General features: G+C 27.9%; 1 protein-coding gene across 1 annotated transcript; it reads left to right on the forward strand.

Annotated features, from left to right (window-relative positions):
* Positions 1-11,244: 11,244 nt before the first annotated feature.
* On the forward strand, positions 11,245-15,074 carry LOC112734818 (trihelix transcription factor GT-4). The gene is made up of 5 exons (XM_025784282.2): positions 11,245-12,305; positions 13,106-13,144; positions 13,838-13,969; positions 14,117-14,341; positions 14,549-15,074. Exons 1-5 carry the CDS (start codon positions 11,717-11,719, stop codon positions 14,749-14,751), a joined length of 1,188 nt encoding a protein of 395 aa, XP_025640067.1. The 5' UTR covers positions 11,245-11,716; the 3' UTR covers positions 14,752-15,074.
* Positions 15,075-22,183: the final 7,109 nt, after the last annotated feature.

Raw genomic sequence — 22,183 nt, forward strand, 5'->3', positions numbered from 1 at the left:
AAAAAAACAGAATAAATTGGAACAGGACGTGACATCTTTGCCAACAACTATGTACATTATTTTTGTGACCTCAAGAACCATTATTGCATTTGCATCTATAGCTGTATCTGATCTAAATTTTGTAATTTCATCAAGTATAACAAATTATTAGTCACATAATATCTAAAAGGAGAAAAATTGAAGTTTTTACTTGTGAATTACAGCATCATTTATGGCAACACTTTAAGCTACAACTTGTTTATATATCTCCAAAACCCTAATAGAAAAACAAAAACAACAACAAAAAATGAATACATGAAGCAATTAGCAAAAGAAAAGAATACAAATGTTGAAACTTGAAGCCCAATAGTATTAATCCCAGATTAGAATAAGTAACCAACACTAGAAAGAATGCATTTGGAGGAAGAAGAAGATGAAGAAGAAAGAAGAATCTTTTCCTGCTTTCAGGTGCATGACGTGCAGTAGATTCTATCGTCGTTTTACTTTTTCGACAGCCACTTCTCCAATCTCTGTTTATTGCTATGGTGACACATTGACACGTTCTTGAAGATCCTTGTTCTTCCCTATCGTGGTTCCTCCATCTCTGGCATACTCCTACTTCTTTGGACTTCTGAAATCTTCTTTCCCATCTAGTCTGACTTTTAAGATAAACTTCAAATCTTCAACTACAATCTCGACCCTACTGATTGTTGGGATACCCTCCGCTGCTCTCTTATCCTTCTGCTCATAGTCTCTGCTGCTAAACCTTCTTATTTATCTGGGCTCACTGAGTTCTTTTTCCTTTGACATGCGACTTTTCCTTGCTGCCATAGACAAAGACATTTGCTATAAGAACCCGGTTTTCAGTAAACAGACTTTTTTGACTATTTTAAAATTTATTTCGCAAAATTTCGAACCACAGCCCAATAAGAAATAGTGAGGTTGGCCCAATGATAAAAAAAATAAAAAATTAAATAGAAAAATGCCATTAATAAAGTCGAAAATGACTTTATGAAGGTAATTAATCACCCTAAGTCAAGTTTGACTAGTAAATAATAAATATTAACTTACAATTAGTTTACTTTTCTCATTAGAGACTTTTTGAGTCATAAATTCACTTGGGTGCAATTAACTTGACGTGAAGTTGATAGTTAAGAGTCGTTAAATAATTTGAATGATTTGACTAAATTTTCATTGACGGCTCTCAGTTATCAACTTCATGTGAAGTTGACTACACCTAAATTTCTACCATTTTTTATCTGTAAGTAGCAAAGTACTGGTGCGATGCACAGGAAAAACAAATGAAAACCGTGATGATGTGAACATAAAGTCTAATTGGGATATTATTTGGTGTAGAAAATAAAGGAGCATCGTTATTATTTGAAAAAGTATATGAAAAATTTTAGATAAAAAGAAACGATTTTTATTAAGAAAAAAGAATGGTCAAAGAGTATTATGTTATGTTGTTATTCACAAGTGAGGCTGTGAATAAAGTAAGAAAAACCTTGGTTAGGAAACTAACATTACAAAGAGAATAAACTACTAAAATGATTAAGCAAACAGTTAAAGTAGTCCTTATTCCATGTGGAACCTTAATACTAAAAGTAACACAAAAAAATACGTAATCAAAGAAGGCCTATTTCTATTCGACTTGACAACTATAAATAGTTCAAGTGGTACCGTTAATGTTCCACTTGCTACTCATAAAAGATAGTTTTTTTATGTTGTAAATTGTTTTCGAATCCAAATTCGTTAACATGCGGATCAGGAAAAAAAAAAAAAAAACAGAATAAATTGGAACAGGACGTGACATCTTTGCCAACAACTATGTACATTATTTTTGTGACCTCAAGAACCATTATTGCATTTGCATCTATAGCTGTATCTGATCTAAATTTTGTAATTTCATCAAGTATAACAAATTATTAGTCACATAATATCTAAAAGGAGAAAAATTGAAGTTTTTACTTGTGAATTACAGCATCATTTATGGCAACACTTTAAGCTACAACTTGTTTATATATCTCCAAAACCCTAATAGAAAAACAAAAACAACAACAAAAAATGAATACATGAAGCAATTAGCAAAAGAAAAGAATACAAATGTTGAAACTTGAAGCCCAATAGTATTAATCCCAGTTTAGAATAAATAACCAACACTAGAAAGAATGCATTTGGAGGAAGAAGAAGATGAAGAAGAAAGAAGAATCTTTTCCTGCTTTCAGGTGCATGACGTGCAGTAGATTCTATCGTCGTTTTACTTTTTCGACAGCCACTTCTCCAATCTCTGTTTATTGCTATGGTGACACATTGACACGTTCTTGAAGATCCTTGTTCTTCCCTATCGTGGTTCCTCCATCTCTGGCATACTCCTACTTCTTTGGACTTCTGAAATCTTCTTTCCCATCTAGTCTGACTTTTAAGATAAACTTCAAATCTTCAACTACAATCTCGACCCTACTGATTGTTGGGATACCCTCCGCTGCTCTCTTATCCTTCTGCTCATAGTCTCTGCTGCTAAACCTTCTTATTTATCTGGGTTCACTGAGTTCTTTTTCCTTTGACATGCGACTTTTCCTTGCTACCATAGACAAAGACATTTGCTATAAGAACCCGGTTTTCAGTAAACAGACTTTTTTGACTATTTTAAAATTTATTTCGCAAAATTTCGAACCACAGCCCAATAAGAAATAGTGAGGTTGGCCCAATGATAAAAAAATAAAAAATTAAATAGAAAAATGCCATTAATAAAGTCGAAAATGACTTGATGAAGGTAATTAATCACCCTAAGTCAAGTTTGACTAGTAAATAATAAATATTAATTTACAATTAGTTTACTTTTCTCACTAGAGACTTTTTGAGTCAGAAATTCACTTGGGTGCAATTAACTTGACGTGAAGTTGATAGTTAAGAGTCGTTAAATAATTTGAATGATTTGACTAAATTTTCATTGACGGCTCTCAGTTATCAACTTCATGTGAAGTTGACTACACCTAAATTTCTACCATTTTTTATCTGTAAGTAGGAAAGTACTGGTGCGATGCACAGGAAAAACAAATGAAAACCGTGATGATGTGAACATAAAGTCTAATTGGGATATTATTTGGTGTAGAAAATAAAGGAGCATCGTTATTATTTGAAAAAGTATATGAAAAATTTTAGATAAAAAGAAACGATTTTTATTAAGAAAAAAGAATGGTCAAAGAGTATTATGTTATGTTGTTATTCACAAGTGAGGCTGTGAATAAAGTAAGAAAAACCTTGGTTAGGAAACTAACATTACAAAGAGAATAAACTACTAAAATGAGTAAGCAAATAGTTAAAGTAGTCCTTATTCCATGTGGAACCTTAATACTAAAAGTAACACAAAAAAATACGTAATCAAAGAAGGCCTATTTCTATTCGACTTGACAACTATAAATAGTTCAAGTGGTACCGTTAATGTTCCACTTGCTACTCATAAAAGATAGTTTTTTTATGTTGTAAATTGTTTTCGAATCCAAATTCGTTAACATGCGGATCAGGAAAAAAAAAAAAAAACAGAATAAATTGGAACAGGACGTGACATCTTTGCCAACAACTATGTACATTATTTTTGTGACCTCAAGAACCATTATTGCATTTGCATCTATAGCTGTATCTGATCTAAATTTTGTAATTTCATCAAGTATAACAAATTATTAGTCACATAATATCTAAAAGGAGAAAAATTGAAGTTTTTACTTGTGAATTACAGCATCATTTATGGCAACACTTTAAGCTACAACTTGTTTATATATCTCCAAAACCCTAATAGAAAAACAAAAACAACAACAAAAAATGAATACATGAAGCAATTAGCAAAAGAAAAGAATACAAATGTTGAAACTTGAAGCCCAATAGTATTAATCCCAGTTTAGAATAAATAACCAACACTAGAAAGAATGCATTTGGAGGAAGAAGAAGATGAAGAAGAAAGAAGAATCTTTTCCTGCTTTCAGGTGCATGACGTGCAGTAGATTCTATCGTCGTTTTACTTTTTCGACAGCCACTTCTCCAATCTCTGTTTATTGCTATGGTGACACATTGACACGTTCTTGAAGATCCTTGTTCTTCCCTATCGTGGTTCCTCCATCTCTGGCATACTCCTACTTCTTTGGACTTCTGAAATCTTCTTTCCCATCTAGTCTGACTTTTAAGATAAACTTCAAATCTTCAACTACAATCTCGACCCTACTGATTGTTGGGATACCCTCCGCTGCTCTCTTATCCTTCTGCTCATAGTCTCTGCTGCTAAACCTTCTTATTTATCTGGGTTCACTGAGTTCTTTTTCCTTTGACATGCGACTTTTCCTTGCTACCATAGACAAAGACATTTGCTATAAGAACCCGGTTTTCAGTAAACAGACTTTTTTGACTATTTTAAAATTTATTTCGCAAAATTTCGAACCACAGCCCAATAAGAAATAGTGAGGTTGGCCCAATGATAAAAAAATAAAAAATTAAATAGAAAAATGCCATTAATAAAGTCGAAAATGACTTTATGAAGGTAATTAATCACCCTAAGTCAAGTTTGACTAGTAAATAATAAATATTAACTTACAATTAGTTTACTTTTCTCACTAGAGACTTTTTGAGTCAGAAATTCACTTGGGTGCAATTAACTTGACGTGAAGTTGATAGTTAAGAGTCGTTAAATAATTTGAATGATTTGACTAAATTTTCATTGACGGCTCTCAGTTATCAACTTCATGTGAAGTTGACTACACCTAAATTTCTACCATTTTTTATCTGTAAGTAGCAAAGTACTGGTGCGATGCACAGGAAAAACAAATGAAAACCGTGATGATGTGAACATAAAGTCTAATTGGGATATTATTTGGTGTAGAAAATAAAGGAGCATCGTTATTATTTGAAAAAGTATATGAAAAATTTTAGACAAAAAGAAACGATTTTTATTAAGAAAAAAGAATGGTCAAAGAGTATTATGTTATGTTGTTATTCACAAGTGAGGCTGTGAATAAAGTAAGAAAAACCTTGGTTAGGAAACTAACATTACAAAGAGAATAAACGACTAAAATGAGTAAGCAAACAGTTAAAGTATATAAACATGACACAATAAAATTGTAAAAATAATTTTTTTATTATTTTAGATATTTTAATTCTTTTTTCTCTTTATGTGTAATTTTGTTTTGCGTTAACTTTGTTTATTTGATGATGAAATATACTCGTGTTAATTCTATCATATAATATCTTGTTTTTTTCCTATGTATTTTGATTTGTATAGTTACTATTGATCTTACTGTTTTCATTTTATTGAATTGTTCTTTATTTTTTTATAATTTGATAATTTAAATAAAAAAGCAAAGAAAAGAAAAAAAACGATGGCCAAAGGCGGAGGCTAGAAGTCTAAAACAGCAACATCATTCCTCAGCATTATTATTATTAATACGAACTTTATTATTTCTTTTCTAACACCCTTTAGTATGAGCTTCATTTCTTTTTTTATTATTATTAATACTTTTATTATTTACTTCTCTAATTATAAATCTCCTTATAATAATTATTTGATAGAATATTTTTTTGGTCTAATAAATTTTTTCCTATTTTTTTTCAAAAATAATTTATATTATTAGAAAAAAAGATACAAATTAAATTTTAAAATTCAAATTTAAATAATATGTGCAGAGGGTAACTATTGAATTTATTTGGTACATTTAAACTCTTTGTATTATCGTCATTGAAAATTTCAAATACTATTATAAAATTCTAGATATTTTTTTATCTTATTGTTCTTAAATTATATATTATACCGTGTATTTGAAGAGTTTCATCTTTTTTGAAATAAGTGTGATATTATATACCTTTTTGGATACAAAGGGATAATGAAGTTGAAATGAATAATAAAATTGATTATATAATAAGATACAAATTTTTAGAGTTTATAGCACAATTGACAAATTTTTAGTTTCAAAATTGATTTTTACTCTATTTTTTATTTTTTATTTGATTTTTTTATACTTTTTTCTTGATTTTTTTAATTAATTATGATTTTAATAATTTATCATAAATTTGTGTTTTATAGAAAAAATTTATCAATAATAAAATACAGAAGACTTAATAAAAAATTTAAAAAATATTGATTAATCACAAAATAAAAAAGAATAAATTATGCTTTAATTATGTTGTAAAATACAAATTTGGGCTATTTAAAATAAAATTTTTACCGTTAATGTTAACTTAAATTATAATAAAGTAAAAAGTAAAAATTGTATATAATAATTTAATTTAATTATTTATACTACCAACATTATTCTTTATTTTATCCCATTTATTTTTATTCATTGGTGATCTTTAATTGTCTATTTTAAATAAAAATTTGAATGAATTGAATTGATTTTTTTAAATTAGTAATATAATTATTGTGATATTTTCTTTGCTCACTAATATTTTTTAATTTATTTAATCTGATTAATCAATCTCATTCTTATTTTATGCTAATTTAACTAATTAAAATTAATAAATTTTAGTTATTTTAATTCTTGTAATTTTTTATTCTAATAATGTATTAAAACTAATGCATTAATACAATTTTAATATTTATATGTCATTCATAATAATAATCTCATTTTAAAGTGACATTTTATCCCTAATATATATATATATATATATATATATATATATATATATATATATATATATATATATATATATATGTTTAATTATAGAAAATCTACTATTTCTTTATACGATTAGATTAGACATATTTATATTCAATTTATTTGATTACTTAATTAGAATTAATTATATTAAAAGATTAGATTAAGATTAAAGTAGACTAATTATATTATTAGTAATTAATTATATTAAAAGATTAAGATTATGATATATTATTATTTTATTATTTTTTATTTTGATATTAATTCAAATATTTAGTTTCTTTTTATTATTATTTTTATTCTCTTATTCTATGTGTTTATTACTATAAATCTTGCTAAATTAAACAAGATACTGTATATCTTCTTTTTATTCCTCTTTTATATACACATAAAATTTATTAAATTATTTCTCTTTCGTCTAATAATTTTGTTTCTCTTCTATTTGTATTTCTTTCCTTCAATATTTTGTTGGTTCTTATTTTTCTAAATTTTTCTTTAGTTTATGTGTTTGTTCTTATTACACCTAACATTTTTTATTTATGTGTAATATACATTCTTATATATATTATAGAAATATAATATGATTTCATTAACTTGCCAAATTTTTTTAAAAAATTTAAAGCTAAAGCACAAAAATATATTTATAGATATTTTACTTTTTTAATTAAAAAATATAATATTTTTTTCATATTTGTTGAAATCGTAAGTTAAATATGAATATTGATTTTTGAAATAGAATAAATATATTTAATTTTTTGCATCTAAAAATAATATTCTATTAATGTTAGAATTATTTAGATAAATAAGTAATAGTGAATATATAATTATTTAAGATGGATAGAACTAAGTACATCTTTTTATTGAAAATATGATTTAAAAATATTATATTCAATTCTCAATAGTCAACCTTTCGTTGAACTATTGTATGTTAAAAAGATTTTTGAAGAAATGAAATAATTTTAGTTATATAAATTTCTGAAAAAATTTTATTAATTCAAGATATTTATTGTTGTTGATTAAAAAAGTAAATTGAAATGGTAATTTAATATTTTTATATTCTTAAAATATTATTTATTTATTTTTCTAGCATTCTTTATCATCCAATGATCATATTAATATAATTTAATTCAATAAAATTATTTATTATCATTTGATTGAATAAAAATTCTATTTTATCTGAAAATTTTAGGATATCTCATCCATGTTAAATTATTAAAAGATATAACTGAGAGCGCGGAAGCATCCTTCCTTCGAGAGCACGATTGAGATCAGAGAGTTTGGCTCTTGTGGTTCTTTGATTTTCGTCAACCAAAATCTTCTGTATTCCTGATAGGGCTTAATCACAACTCCATTGTGGAAAAAGAGCTACGGAGACGAGTTTGATTTGTTGGAGACCAAAATCCTGAAGTTATTATTTATATTTGAGTGTGACACTCATTAAACCCTAAAACTCAAATAAAATAGTATATATAATTTTAATCTCATTTATCCAAATCAAAAGTAATAATTACTTATTTAATTCAACATTTATGACAATAAATAAGATCACTGTTATATAAGTCATTATTTAATGTGAAATTACTTAATTTGCGATTATAATTAATATATGTATTGCTCATAAATATATTAAGAAATAATAATTTCCTAACAATCTTTCACTTGGGCTATACATATATATTTTTCTGAGATAATCACATCTTATAAATTTTATGCGCACATCTGAACGTTATTTCCCTAATTACTTTAATAATCTGGTCTGTCTCATATATTAGTTATAAAATTACCGCAACTTTTATCACATTAGTGTCGCAGCAAAATCACGATGATTGCCATACTAAAATACTCAACCACATAGATTAAATTTGGATGAAAAAATTCAGAAATTATATGCAAAAATGATCTCATGCATGCTTATTTTCAACTAGTCGAACTTGAATAAAAAATTTATTTTATTCGTTGACAGACTCAGATGAAACTGCAACGACATCGTCTGGGTTCATAGCGACGACGACTAATAAGTGATGAGTCTGTGGAAGAAGAAGAGAAGAATTTAACAGACTCATAAAGAGAGGGGGGAGGGGAGAATTTACCTAGAGAAAATGGACTCGGCAGGAGAAAGGTGGTGACGGGCTCAACAACGACAGTAATGGGATAAGTAGCGATGGCGACATGAGCTGTAAAGGAAGATGAGAGCTGTGAAGGGATAGGCGGCGATGGACTCATCAGCAACAACTATGACGAGAGCTATGAGGTTTTTTGTGAAGAAGTCGAGAAGAAGAAAACTTTGGGTGAGGATGACTAGTTTCTCTTGCATGTCTATAGGGTATGGACTGAAACTGTGAATCATTGAATCTGTGATGTGAGGCCAATTCTAATTTCTAAAAAGTGTTTATATGTATATATCCGGGGCGGGTACACCCTAAACCCGACCATGTCTTATCCTAAGCAAAATCTGTCCCGACTCGGGTCAAGTTATTACCCTCCCCAACCGAGTATGGACGGGTCGGGTACTCGGATATTCGGGTATTCCTGCCAAGTCTAACCATGTATTAATGCTCCATTTATTAAGAGTTTACTGCTAGCCAATGGATTGCTACACACACAATGCGAAATTTTAACTCCTAAGCAGACGAGTGAGATAATCACTCAACAAACTTAAATTAATTAAGACAAATACTAATTATTTTTAATATTTTAATATTAAAAATTTTGAAAATTTGATTTTAATTATAACTTTCTAAAATATTTATAATAATAATTATTAGATATATTTTATTTAATTTTTTAATAAAATTTTTATATAATTTTATGTATTATTCTGTACAAAATACAAAAATATACACTAGTATAAATTAAAAATATATTATTAAATTATTAAATTAAAAATTAGATTAATGACTAAAAGTATTTGTACAAAATAATAAATTCTATAGTGATTGAATTTTTTTATTGAATATTTATATAATTGATTGAAGTGAATCATTTGCTTATAATTTTTTAAACAACTAGTATTTTTACCCGTAATAATATTATGAGAATATAAATTTTTTAAAATTTCGGTCCATTTTGTTCTGACAGTATAAATTATGCATGACATAAAAGATTTATAAAATCAAACTACTTTTACAAACAAAAATTGTAGGTTAACAAAATCCTCTGGCTAAGAAGACCAAGGTACATATAGATAAAAAATTTAAATAATAAGATTTTTAGTTATTATTTTTATATGAAAAATTCTAATTTTTTTATTAATAATTAATTTTAATATTCATTATTTAAAATTTAAAATAATTTAACGTGTATACTTTTACATTTAGTGCATGTTTGGGCGCCATTATTTTGTTAAAAAAAGATCTTTTTTCAATGAAAAAAGATCTTTTTTTATTTTTTAACGTGTTTGACAAATTTCTAGTAGTAAAAGTAAAAGCACTAGTAAAATAAAAAAAAGATCTTTTTTGAGAAGCTGTAATTTACATCTTTTTTTAAAAGATCTTTTTTCCTTAAAAAAAGATATTTTTCGTGTAATAAATGAACAAAAAAGTACTTTTATATTGTTATACCCAAACATAATTGATAGATAAAAAGACCTTTTTACATGAGATATCCAAACATAAAATTACTTTTACTTCTCTATAAGATCTTTTAAAAAAAGATAACTCGAAAAAAGATCTTTTCTCAAAAGCTCATCCAAACAAGCCCTTAATTAGGTGTTAAGTCTGTTGTACAAATAGAAATAATTAATTTTTATACTTGTTATTTAAAAATAATATTTTTTCTCTCTATGTATATAAAAATATAATTAGATATTAGCATAAAAAAATTATATATACTGATAGTTATAAAATTAACTCAAAATTAATTTTTTTAAACAATTGAATCTTGATTCTAACTTTTAATTATAACATTAGTATTCTCTCAAAATTATATGTAATAAATATTTGAAATTAAAGAAGAGAAATACAAATATAGATTAGAAAGATAAACGGTGAAAATTAAAAATTAAATTAAAAACTAAAAAACTATGTATATAATAATAATAATAATATTTTTATTTAAATTATATTATTTTGTTAATTTTGTTTTCTGTAGAACAGAAAGATAGAAAAAATAGAAAATGAGAGAAAAGAGAGAGAAAGATAAAGATGAAGAATGAGAGTGATAGTTTGTTTCAATTTTAATTTTAATATAATTAAAGAATGCATATTGCACATTTTGATTGTCAAATTAATAATTAGTCATTGATATTGATAATGATATATAAAATAAATAGAGTGGTTGAAGGAATGAGAGACATAGAAAAAGGAAGAGAGAGGGGGAGATAACTCTTTAATTTTAGAGAAAAAGATTTGATTTCAATTGCAATGGCCAATAAATGAGTAACATGTGACAAATTTTGATTGTAAAATTAGTAAGAAAAATAGAAAAATTCTTTAATTTTAAAGAGAAAGATTTGATTCTAATTACAATTAAAAAATGACATGTGACATATTTTGGTTGTAAAATTAGATATATATAATAAATATAATAGATTTCATTTTTCATCTGGGCATTTCATTGTCAACCCATTAAAATTCTTCATCCTATCCTGTATACATGTATTTAAAGAAAGAAAAGATCATCCACGAATATAGACACACTCAATCTTTCAATAGTATATTAAGTAAGAACTATGAACAAAGAAGAAATCAATCAGAGTCATCTGTGATGTCATTTTTTAAAGTAAGAGGATCCAAAGCTATGTCTAAATTAGTGTAAATATTATTACACTTAATTTTCAAGAAGCAAGTGAAGTGAGAGTGAAAAAAAGAAAGGAAAAAAAAAAAAAAAGAAACAAGTACATGTCTGTCACACCGAAATAAACAAAACAACAAAAACAAAGCTTACGTTTGACGCTCTCTCTCCCCCAATCCTTCCCTTTCCCTTCTACAAATCCCTTTTTCCTTTTCCTAAACTTCACATAATTCAAGCACTGATTTTTCTTTTTCGTTTTTTTTTTCAATTCAAATTTCAATTCCAACCGAATGCACTACCAACCAACACCAACCACCACCACCTTTGAATTCGAACACCATTGAACTCACTCCCCATAAAAGAGCAACATGTACTTGTCGGAAAAACCCCGACCCATAGATTTCTATAAGGAAGAAAGCAGCACGCGTGACATGATCATCGAGGTCGTCTCCAACGGCGCGGCGGACCTACCTCCTCCGCCGTCCCACCAGCAGCAGCAGATGATCCTGGGTGACAGCAGCGGCGGCGAAGACCCTGAGGTTGAGATCAAGGCGCCAAAGAAGCGCGCGGAGACGTGGGTCCACGAAGAGACTCGAACCCTGATCGCGCTCCGGCGAGAAATGGACGCCCTTTTCAACACTTCTAAGTCCAACAAGCACTTGTGGGAGCAGATTTCTTCGAAGATGAGGGATAAGGGTTTCGATCGCTCGCCGACCATGTGCACCGACAAGTGGAGGAACCTCTTGAAGGAGTTCAAGAAGGCCAAGCACAATGATGGCGCAGGAGGAGGTGGCGGCGGCGGCGGAGGGAGTGGCTCCGCGAAGATGTCGTATTACAAGGAGATTGAGGAGATTTTGAGGGATAGGAGCAAGTGCGTGCAGTATAAGAGCCCCACTCCTCCACCGCCTCCATCATCTAATCACAAAGTTGAATCTTTCATGCAATTCACTGATAAAGGTATGATCTTTTTGCTAATTCATGGGTTTGGGTGTGGTTTTGAGGAAAAAGACTTTTGCTTGCATTGTTCTACTAGCTGAACAAGGGGGCATAATGCAAAAATGATCATTACAATTTATAAGTCAAAGCGTTTTGGGTAGCCTGAGTCTGTTGGAATTCAATCTATTTTCTTTTAGTTTTGGTTAGATACTCAGCTAACTACTGAACATATCCAATTATCCAGTGCCCTTTTTCCTTCTTATGCTTTTATGTTTCTTCCTCACTGTATCATTGGTTCTCTGATGGAAACTTTTGATCTTCATAATGTGCACTTGCAAGTGACTTTTTGCTGTCAGGTTCATTTAACTAGATTAGTTATATGTGTTGAATCATTAAATGCGTTGCAGGTGGATTTTATGAAAGTAGTGCTAAATGTTATTGCAGTGGGAATGTGGACATTCACATTCACATAGTTGATACATCGCAACAAGTTGCCTTGCAATTCACATTCACATCTTGGGTGATATACTATGTACCCTTGCATGATGAACCTTGGTCCATTCTTAGGTTGAATATAGGAGGTGTATTCTGTGCCTATGATTTTTAGCAGGGAAATGGTACGACACTGTAGATCCCAACAATTTAAGGGTTCACAAGTGGGTTACCTCACAAATCCTTGATAACTATTAGATTGGTGAAGCCTTCGTAAATGTCCAAAGTAGCCATTTGTGGATCATGCCTTTTGAATGTCTGTCATGCCTACAACTCCAGCCTTGTGTATTTTAAAAACAGTTTATTTGACTGGTTATGTCTCCATGTAGGTATTGAGGATACCAGCATCTCTTTTGGTCCAGTTGAAGGTATGTTATATTATGTTTATTTCTTGCTTATATTTTGTTCAATTTGCCACTTCGTATTTGGTGGCTGATGAATGTTTGGTTATGAATCCATGAATAATCCTGTCTTTTTAGTTATATTTAATTACCGGTGAGTAGCTAGCATATGCCATATCTTTGTGTCTTGAAGCATGTACATAGAATTCTAAACTGGATTAAATAAATATGGTGATGTAGTGGCATGCAGTGCCTGTTACCCCTGACAAACTTTTAGCATCTGGTGTTTGCATTTCTAGTTTATATTTTTATTATAGGAATAGTGGGATAAGTAATGCAGTTTTACTTTGGGGCTTGTTGCTAAATCAAAATTCAAACTATGAAGCGTAGGAAGGAATATCTTTCTGTATAGGTTAATTTGTAAGAAGGTAGTTATATGATCATAGAGTCAACTGAAGTATTCATATCACATATCACATATCACTCATCAGTTTTTCTAAATTATTTTTTGCATGTGCATTGTTGCTTTTATGGCCAAACTATTTTTTATCTAATTCATTAGCATTTCGGTGGGGTACAAAAAATTGACTGCATTTAGCAGTCACCATTTAAGAAATGGGGTGCTCATCTGAATGTTCTCCATCTTCATTCGTTCAATAATAGTTGTTACCACTTTATTATATCTGTAGTCATCTTAATACTCAATAACCTGTCATTCAGCTACTGGAAGACCAACACTCAATCTTGAGAGACGTTTGGATCATGATGGGCATCCCCTTGCCATTACAACAGCTGAGGCTGTCGCAGCTAGTGGCGTTCCTCCCTGGAATTGGAGAGAAACTCCTGGAAATGGTAAGCAAGTTATGTGAAGTTTTGTGGTTCAATGATGTGAGCTTGATTACCAAGGAAATGAGATAATATATAACTTTCGTAAACCTTTTCCCCCTTGTTTTGGAAAAGTAATTATATCCTTATTTCTACCTGCTTGTACCTTGGTAGGTGAAGAGGGCCAGTCATGTTGTGGAAGGGTTATATCTGTCAAATGGGGTGATTATACGAGAAGAATAGGTATTGACGGTGCTTCAGAAGCCATCAAGGAGGCCATAAGAGCTGCTTTCCGACTGAGAACTAAACGTGCATTTTGGTTGGAGGATGAGGACCAGATAATCAGAAGTCTTGACCGTGACATGCCTTTAGGAAATTATACTCTTCACCTTGATGAAGGTAATTTAATCTCTTTTGTTTTTTGCAGCCATCTGAAGCCATTGGTTCAAAATTTTGAAGTTTGTGTATTGTGTTTGTGAGATCATTTGGATGTTTCTGGGAAACTATCACAGAAAGCACCGGATGCTGATAAAATAAGTACTTTTTCCCCTTCGTTTTATAACCCGGATATGTATGGTGGTTGTAACCAAAACATATTGGTTGCAGGAATGGCCATTAAAGTGTGTCTTTATGACGAGTCTGACCATATCCCTGTGCATACTGAAGAGAAGATCTTCTATACAGAAGATGATTATCGTGATTTTTTGACTCGCCGGGGTTGGACATCTCTAAGAGAATTTGACGGCTATAGGAATATTGATAACATGGATGATCTTCGACCCGGTGCCATATACAGGGGTGTGACTTGATTGCAGATGCCCCGTTGGTTTGGACAAGGTCATTGCCTACCCAATTGGTTCTGACAAACGTGTTTCCATTGTTTCAAAGAAAAAAATATTTGTTAAGCTATGTGGAGAGAGGACTGTTTATAAATCTTTTGACTTATGTGGGGTTACTAACATTGATCATATTTTGATTTTTGGTGTTTATAAAACTGCCCATGTTTTGATGATAGGAAAATGATGGAGGCACTTTGCTCACTCGCCTCCACTCTGTCTGTAAATATGAATTTGATAGTGGAAACATATTAATGAGAATCCTGCTGGTTAAGAATTTCTTCCAGTTTGCCGTAGACCGGTGTAATCGACTTTAGAAAGGTAGTTAATTTTGCAGATGTGATGATTGTTTTGGTTGCTGATGTTATTATATTATTAGAGAAAAATCGCCCAAGGCTCTCAGAAAAAACAAGGTGCCTAAGATATTGAGGAGTTTCTTCTTAGCCTTGTTGCTAAACAATATTCTTCGAGTGCGTACATCTTTGGTCTTACACAATACACACTATTAGTCTTATCTCTTATGGGTTTTATGTTCCATTTTCTGAGCTTAACACAGAATTCAAACTAGGTGCAACTCTTTGTGAGGCATTTAATTCTGCCTCTTGGTTCAAGCTCTGCTGCAATCACATTCATTCCTTAATTTGGGTGTAAGTTGGGTGAAAATTTTTGTTTGTTTGATTATAAGTTTTTGCCCATTCAAACATCACACAAGACTTTCGACCAAAAAAAAATGACTAAGAGTGATTGCGGATCGAATATGACCGAAATTTTGATTTAATTCGCATTAAATGCATTGGATTAAGATCAAATATCCGTACTTTTTATGTTCGGTACTTCGGTTATTGGATATATTCACAAAATAAAAATGTATTAAAAAAAGTTTTTTTTATTAAAAAAAGACAATAAAATTCTTTTTTCATTCTAGTAAGACTATTTTTTCATTTTTTTAAATAATTTATTCATAAAAAATTATTAAACTATTTTTTTTAAATAAAAAATATATAACATATATGAATAATAATTATTAAATAAAATAAAATATAAATCCGATTCAATTATTTTGTGAATTAGATTATATTCACAAATTACAGTTCAAATATAAATAAATATATAAATAATTTATAAATATAATCCTATCCATGAATAGTTCTAATAAAAAAACCTCACACAAGGATTCACTACATTATCATATGATTCTCTCAGTTGTATCTACGATTTTTTTTATAGTTATCTCAAAGAAATAAAAATAGGTTATACAATTTTTAGTAATAAAAATTGCTTTCCTATTATTATTGTTTTTTATTCCGGGAGAAGAGAAAAACAAAGATAACAACACCACCCTTTTGGTTTTGAGGTGTATGTGTGTTTTCCTTTTAAAAAACGAGAAGTGTGACACACCTTGATTTTTGTGTGGCAACTGTCAGAGTTTACAATAACTATATTATAGTCAGAGTTATCGAAAATAAACTGTATATAGAGACATTTTATATCATCGTGGCTTATTTATAGACAAACTTTACAATAAGACGTTACAGTATAGAGTCAGAGTTATCGAAAAATAGTGTATAGATAGACATTTTATATATCAAGATGATTTATTTATAGACAAAGTTTACAATAAGACATTATAGGGATCGGATATTTCGGATTCATATAAGTAACCTTGGTTAGCGGTTGAATAAAGAAAGAGTTGAAGTAGCAGCATTTTGAATTTTGATCCCTTAGCCTCTATTGTCTACTCTACACCACCAAATTAAATCTCCCTCTAAAATATTAATACTCATCATCCCTTCGTTCCATCACATGCATGAAAGCTTCATAATCCAACATTCATTTTAGAATTAATTAGTACACAACATCATCATGTGCTAATAACTATCCAAATGTGCAACTAGCTCAATTACAAATAGTAGTTCATGATGATGGAACAGATAGAGGGTTTGGACGGAAAAAAGTGAGGATAACATAAGTCAAGTGTGATAAAAAAGAAAGAAGTTAAGATAAATAAATAGTCATATATATATATAGACAAAATAAAAAATGAAAATATAAAAAAAAGGTTAGAATAGCACCTAATTTTTAATATATATTTTATATTGATTACAAATTAAAAGCTTTGCTACATCTATAGATATATATCAATTATCAGATATAATTTAAAGATAAATATAAACAATATCAAATTAAATAATATATTAAAAAAACAGATAATCACTCCTATTTTGATAATATCATTTTTTTTTATAAATTTATGCATACATACAAAGTAAAAAATCATCTGAAGAATGAAATTGTTAAAAAGAGAATTATGTTATTATTTTTTTATATATAATATAGAAAGATAACTTGGTATTCACAAATAGGCTCATTTTTTTGGATATGAGAAGCATATGTGTGTTGTGTGTTGTTGTAGAGAATATGGATGTTAGACATGGATGTGGGACAGTTTTTTCTGAAACAAGGGATGAAGAAATCAAACCATCCGATTTCTTTATAAAAAAAATTAAGTCTACTAATCGGACAGTCAGATTAATATGGGAGAGAAAATTTAAATTTTGGTGAAGGTAACCGACCCTCCGATTTATGTTTAAAAAATTAAAAAAATTTGAGATACACAAATCGGACGGTCCAATTTTTACTCGTGACACCACAATTATGTAAAGCACCTATACACTCCATAACTACGTTCTACATCATTCTCCCTTTCACATCTAAATTAAAAAGTGTACGCAAATACTTTTCTCTGAATGAAAATACTAGGAAGATAATATTTTTAATAAAAAATAAAAATTGACTACTATTCTTTCTATAAAGTAAAAATTTCATCACCTAACTTTTCTCAAAATAGACATAATGTTGCACTGTACTGAAAACATACATAAATAATTCTTTAGCTGTTTGTTTAAAATGGCCAGTAGACAACTGTCGGAGTGGGAGGACAGTTTATATATTATTTGAAATATTTATGTGACCTGCATGGGATACATACTGTAACTGTAACATTTTTTTGGGATGATTTTTTAAATGTAAGACTCCAACTCATTGTCGTATAAGCTTTTTTTAACATAAAAAATCATAGTTTCACTAAAATGTAGCAAGGAATACAAAATAATTGTAGCATTTGTCCTAACTCACAAATTATCATCTGGTCAAAGTGTCAAACTGAACCAACAGTTTAATAGTATGCATGACATCTACCCTTGCTTTGATTGATTACCCTTTCGGTTTGGTGTTATATTTTTAGTTTCTTACAATAATATTCGATGGGTGTATAGTTTGAAAGCAAAAGATTGGACATAAATTTTGTATAGACTATGTAGCTCTTGTTTTTATTTTGGAAAAGTACGGGGAGCCAATGAAATATTTGTACAATAGAAGTTTAAGAAATATTAGAGATATAACCATTAATGTTACATTTTTTTATCAGCTCAAGCTTTTGGGATGAGTGGTTGCATGACATGGTATTAGAGCTCTAAATTCGAAAGGTCAAGAGTTTGATCCTTGGTAAACCCCAAAATCAACTTAAACTTTTGGAATAAGTGGTTTCATAACATGAGATGTTTATTATCCCGGATGGTTATTCATAATAAAATAAAAATTAAAAATTGTTCAAAGTTCAAACTCAAATAAATGATAACAGTAATTAAAAAATATTATAAAATAATTTTAAATATATAACTATAGATATTATGGAGATAGGAGATAGAACAATAATTTGTTTTTGACAGGACATTTGGTTATAAAATAATATTTTAAAAAATACTTTTTTAAGATTTTTTTATTTCAAATTAAAGAGTTTTTTTTTAATAGAAAATGGTGAGTTTTGGAATAAATTACAGTAGATATGAAATTTCGAATAGAGAAGAGAGTTATTCTAGCAGAAGATGGGGCTACTTAACCAACTCCATAGAACCTTATCGTCCGTCACATTAACATATTTAAGAGAGAAGATTGAGTTATACGAAAATTTGATAAAAAGAGGCGTTTGTTATACTAACTCTTTTGTGTAAGTTATGAAAAGGCATTATTTTTGAAATATTTTTGAGGATATAACTAGTTATAGTTTCACAAGCATTATATGAAAAGGCATTATCCCACTAAGGATTGAAGTATTTGCTTAGTTTATCTTGGTCGGACGGATTAACGCTAAAAAAAAATTGTATCAGCTAGGTGTTATTAGTTAAAATGATATTATTTGTGTATTATATAAAAAAAAGATTAAAAATATATTTTATCTGTTCCTTGCTTGTGAGTATATTTGACAAGTATGGTGTATTTGGTTGTTTGTTTCAGATAAATTGTGGACAGTTTTAAATAATTTTAAACAACACTTTGAGATTTAGACTGAAAGACCTAAAAGGAAAAAAAAAAAGAACAAAATTGACTGTTGATTAATTTTTTTACTGTCATTTAGAATATTTTGCTTCAAAGAAATATTTTGCTTCAGGGTTAACTTTTTACATTTTATTTAGTTTTCTTTGTTTTTTTTTCTTCATTTTATTGCGTTAAGTTCTTTATTTAAAAAAATTATAAATATAAATAATTTTTTTAAATAATAAATTTAAGCATATGAAAATATGCATTGTAAATCTATAAAAATTTTAAGACTTGTAAGTTGCAATTATTTATATAATGCCTAAGATTATGTTTACTAAAAATGTTATATATATATATATAAAATCATCCACAATATATTTGCATAAAAATATTTATATTGTTTTATTTTTAATGTGTATTTTATATTTTAATATGTATTTTATGTGAATAACTATTTTTTGTATATGCACGTAGCATAATTATATTTTTTTTTAATTTTTATTTTAAAAATTAAAGTTTTATATATTTATATTATCAACTATTTTGATAATTACAAATAAATTATATTTTTATTGGATATAATTAAAATATACATATTAAAATAAAATAAGATAATATTGAATGACTACTTAAATCAATTAAAAAAATTAACTTTTTAAGCTAGTAATTACTACTTCTAATAATTTTTTAAATGTGAATTAATTTTTTAAATATCTTTGCTATTAATTTTAATATAACATTTTTTTATTCTCGCATTTTAAGTATCTTATAATATGCAATGCTCTATATTGTTGATTTTATAACTCATCTTTTTTACCACCACACCTTTGGGAGATTCTAATATTCTTTAATATTTGTCGTCATTATTATGACTTTAAATATTGCCTCTAATGTGTATAATGCATGTAAATTATATGTTTTAAAAAATATAAATTAAATAATTTAAAAGACAATTAACATTATTAAAGGAAAAATTTAGTTATAGAAGTCACCTTGTTAATTATTGTAAAAACTGTTACAAAATATGAATAAAATAATTGAGAGGACATTAACATTGTTAAAAAAAGATTTTAATAGTATAGACAACCTTATTAATTATTGTGAAAATAGTTACCAGAATTAATATTAAAGTTGAAAGAAAAGATATATGCTTCATTTTATAATAGAATGACATCTATTATAATATGCTTACATGACAAAAATATAAGCATGGCATTATTTGAATATAAAATAATATTGGTATCAATTTTTATAAAATACTAAATTTAAACCCATGCGTTGTGAGAAACTAAAATGAATTAATTTGTATATATAAAAATTATTTAATAAAAATCCTTAAAAATTAATATTAAATCTAAATAAAATTGTAAGGATATTATACATTCTAATATTTAAAAGAGTTCGTCACCTAATATATACGTTTAATAAATTTACATACTATGTGCAAGAATAAAGGTATTAGATGTAATGAAATATAGTCACCAAAAAAAAAAAGATGTAATGAAATATGAATATAACATTTCAATGGATGAAAATAACATATATTTTTTCATATATTATGACATCATATATTTTTAACATTATTATTATAATTAAATAATATTAAAAATATAAATTATTTTAAAAAATGATATATAAATGAAAAAAATAATATATAATTAATAAACACAGAATAAAAATAACGTTGTTATTAAAAGCACATAATAACCTATATAGAAATAAAAAGTTATTAAAAGAGATTAAAAAATAAAGGTACATACTATATAAGAAGAATAAAAAATAATATGATGATAAAAAATTATAAAATAATAATTTTATTAAAATATTTACGTTATAATATTAGAAGTTATCTAATATGTTAATAATTTATTGTATTATTATTTAATTTTTTTATACATTATAAATAAATAGATAGATATATTAATTTTTATAAAATAAAATTTATTCTTTGAATAGGATATGCAATATTAGAATTTAAATAATTGATATGAATAAATATTTTTTGTATTATATTTTTTTTAAAAGATAACTTATTTAGTGTATAAAATTATGAGATTAATACTAAATTGATTATATAAATATTATTTTTTTATAGTAATATAAATATATTTGAAGATAGATATTCGTTTATGTTATTACATGAATAATATGATAATTTTATATGAAATCTAAAAACGTATGTGTTATTTATTTGGTGTAACACTACTCTGATTTTTTTTTTATCTATTATAATAGATAAATAGATTTGTTCAAGAGCTTAGATAGTAAGACTAGGAATAGGATAGATATATTGATATGAAATATCATTATCATCATGGTCCTAAATAGAAAGAAAATAAATTTGAATAATGTTGATAATAGTCACGGGAAAAGGATATGTTCAAAGACAAAAGAGGACAAGGAGTGCCCCTTTCTTTATTTGTTTGTACACTGTTCACTATCTATACTCTATCCAGCAGAGTCCCTGCCTAAGTAAGGTAGCGTTTGGTGGAGAGACAGAGACGAAAAGACTGAGACTAAGAGACAAAGACTAAGAGACAAGAATTGAAATAAAACTCAGTATTTTGTTTGGTGCAAAATGGGAGACAGGAATTGAAACAAGAATAAAACTCTAATTTAATTTGCACAAAGGGTAAAATTAGAATTAATTAATTGAAATAAAAGTATTTTAGGTATAAAATATTATTAAAGTTTCAGTCTCTATCTCTAAAAATTTCAGTCTCTTGTGTCCCTACTTTTTGGAGGTACTGAAATACTGAAATTTTAGAGATAGAGACAAAAATTTTAGTATCAGTCTCTAAACTAACAAATACGATACTGAATCTCAGTCTCTCAATCTCTATCTCAATACCTCAAAACAAACGCAACCTAAGATACGGAGATATTAATTGAATTTCCCAATCCTTTTTTCTTCATATCACTCTACCTATAATTAAACGAATAGGACAAGAGTAATTAGTAATATTTCCTTACGCACGTTGATGAACTAGTAAGCCTTTTCTTTTTGGTTCCGCATTCGTTATTAGTAAAGTTTATGAAAGTTTTTAAGTATATTGATATATTAATATTTTAATAAAAAAAATATGAA

This window comes from Arachis hypogaea, chromosome 3 (genome assembly GCF_003086295.3).
Source record: "Arachis hypogaea cultivar Tifrunner chromosome 3, arahy.Tifrunner.gnm2.J5K5, whole genome shotgun sequence".
NCBI lineage: Eukaryota > Viridiplantae > Streptophyta > Magnoliopsida > Fabales > Fabaceae > Arachis > Arachis hypogaea.

Bases quoted from the DNA above. Each gene is read 5' to 3' on its own strand.
- LOC112734818 (XM_025784282.2), top strand. From the start codon at position 11,717: ATGTACTTGTCGGAAAAACCCCGACCCATAGATTTCTATAAGGAAGAA. The intron at 13,970-14,116 runs GTAAGCAAGTTA...GTACCTTGGTAG, and splicing joins GAGAGAAACTCCTGGAAATG to GTGAAGAGGGCCAGTCATGT. The intron at 14,342-14,548 runs GTAATTTAATCT...TATTGGTTGCAG, and splicing joins TACTCTTCACCTTGATGAAG to GAATGGCCATTAAAGTGTGT.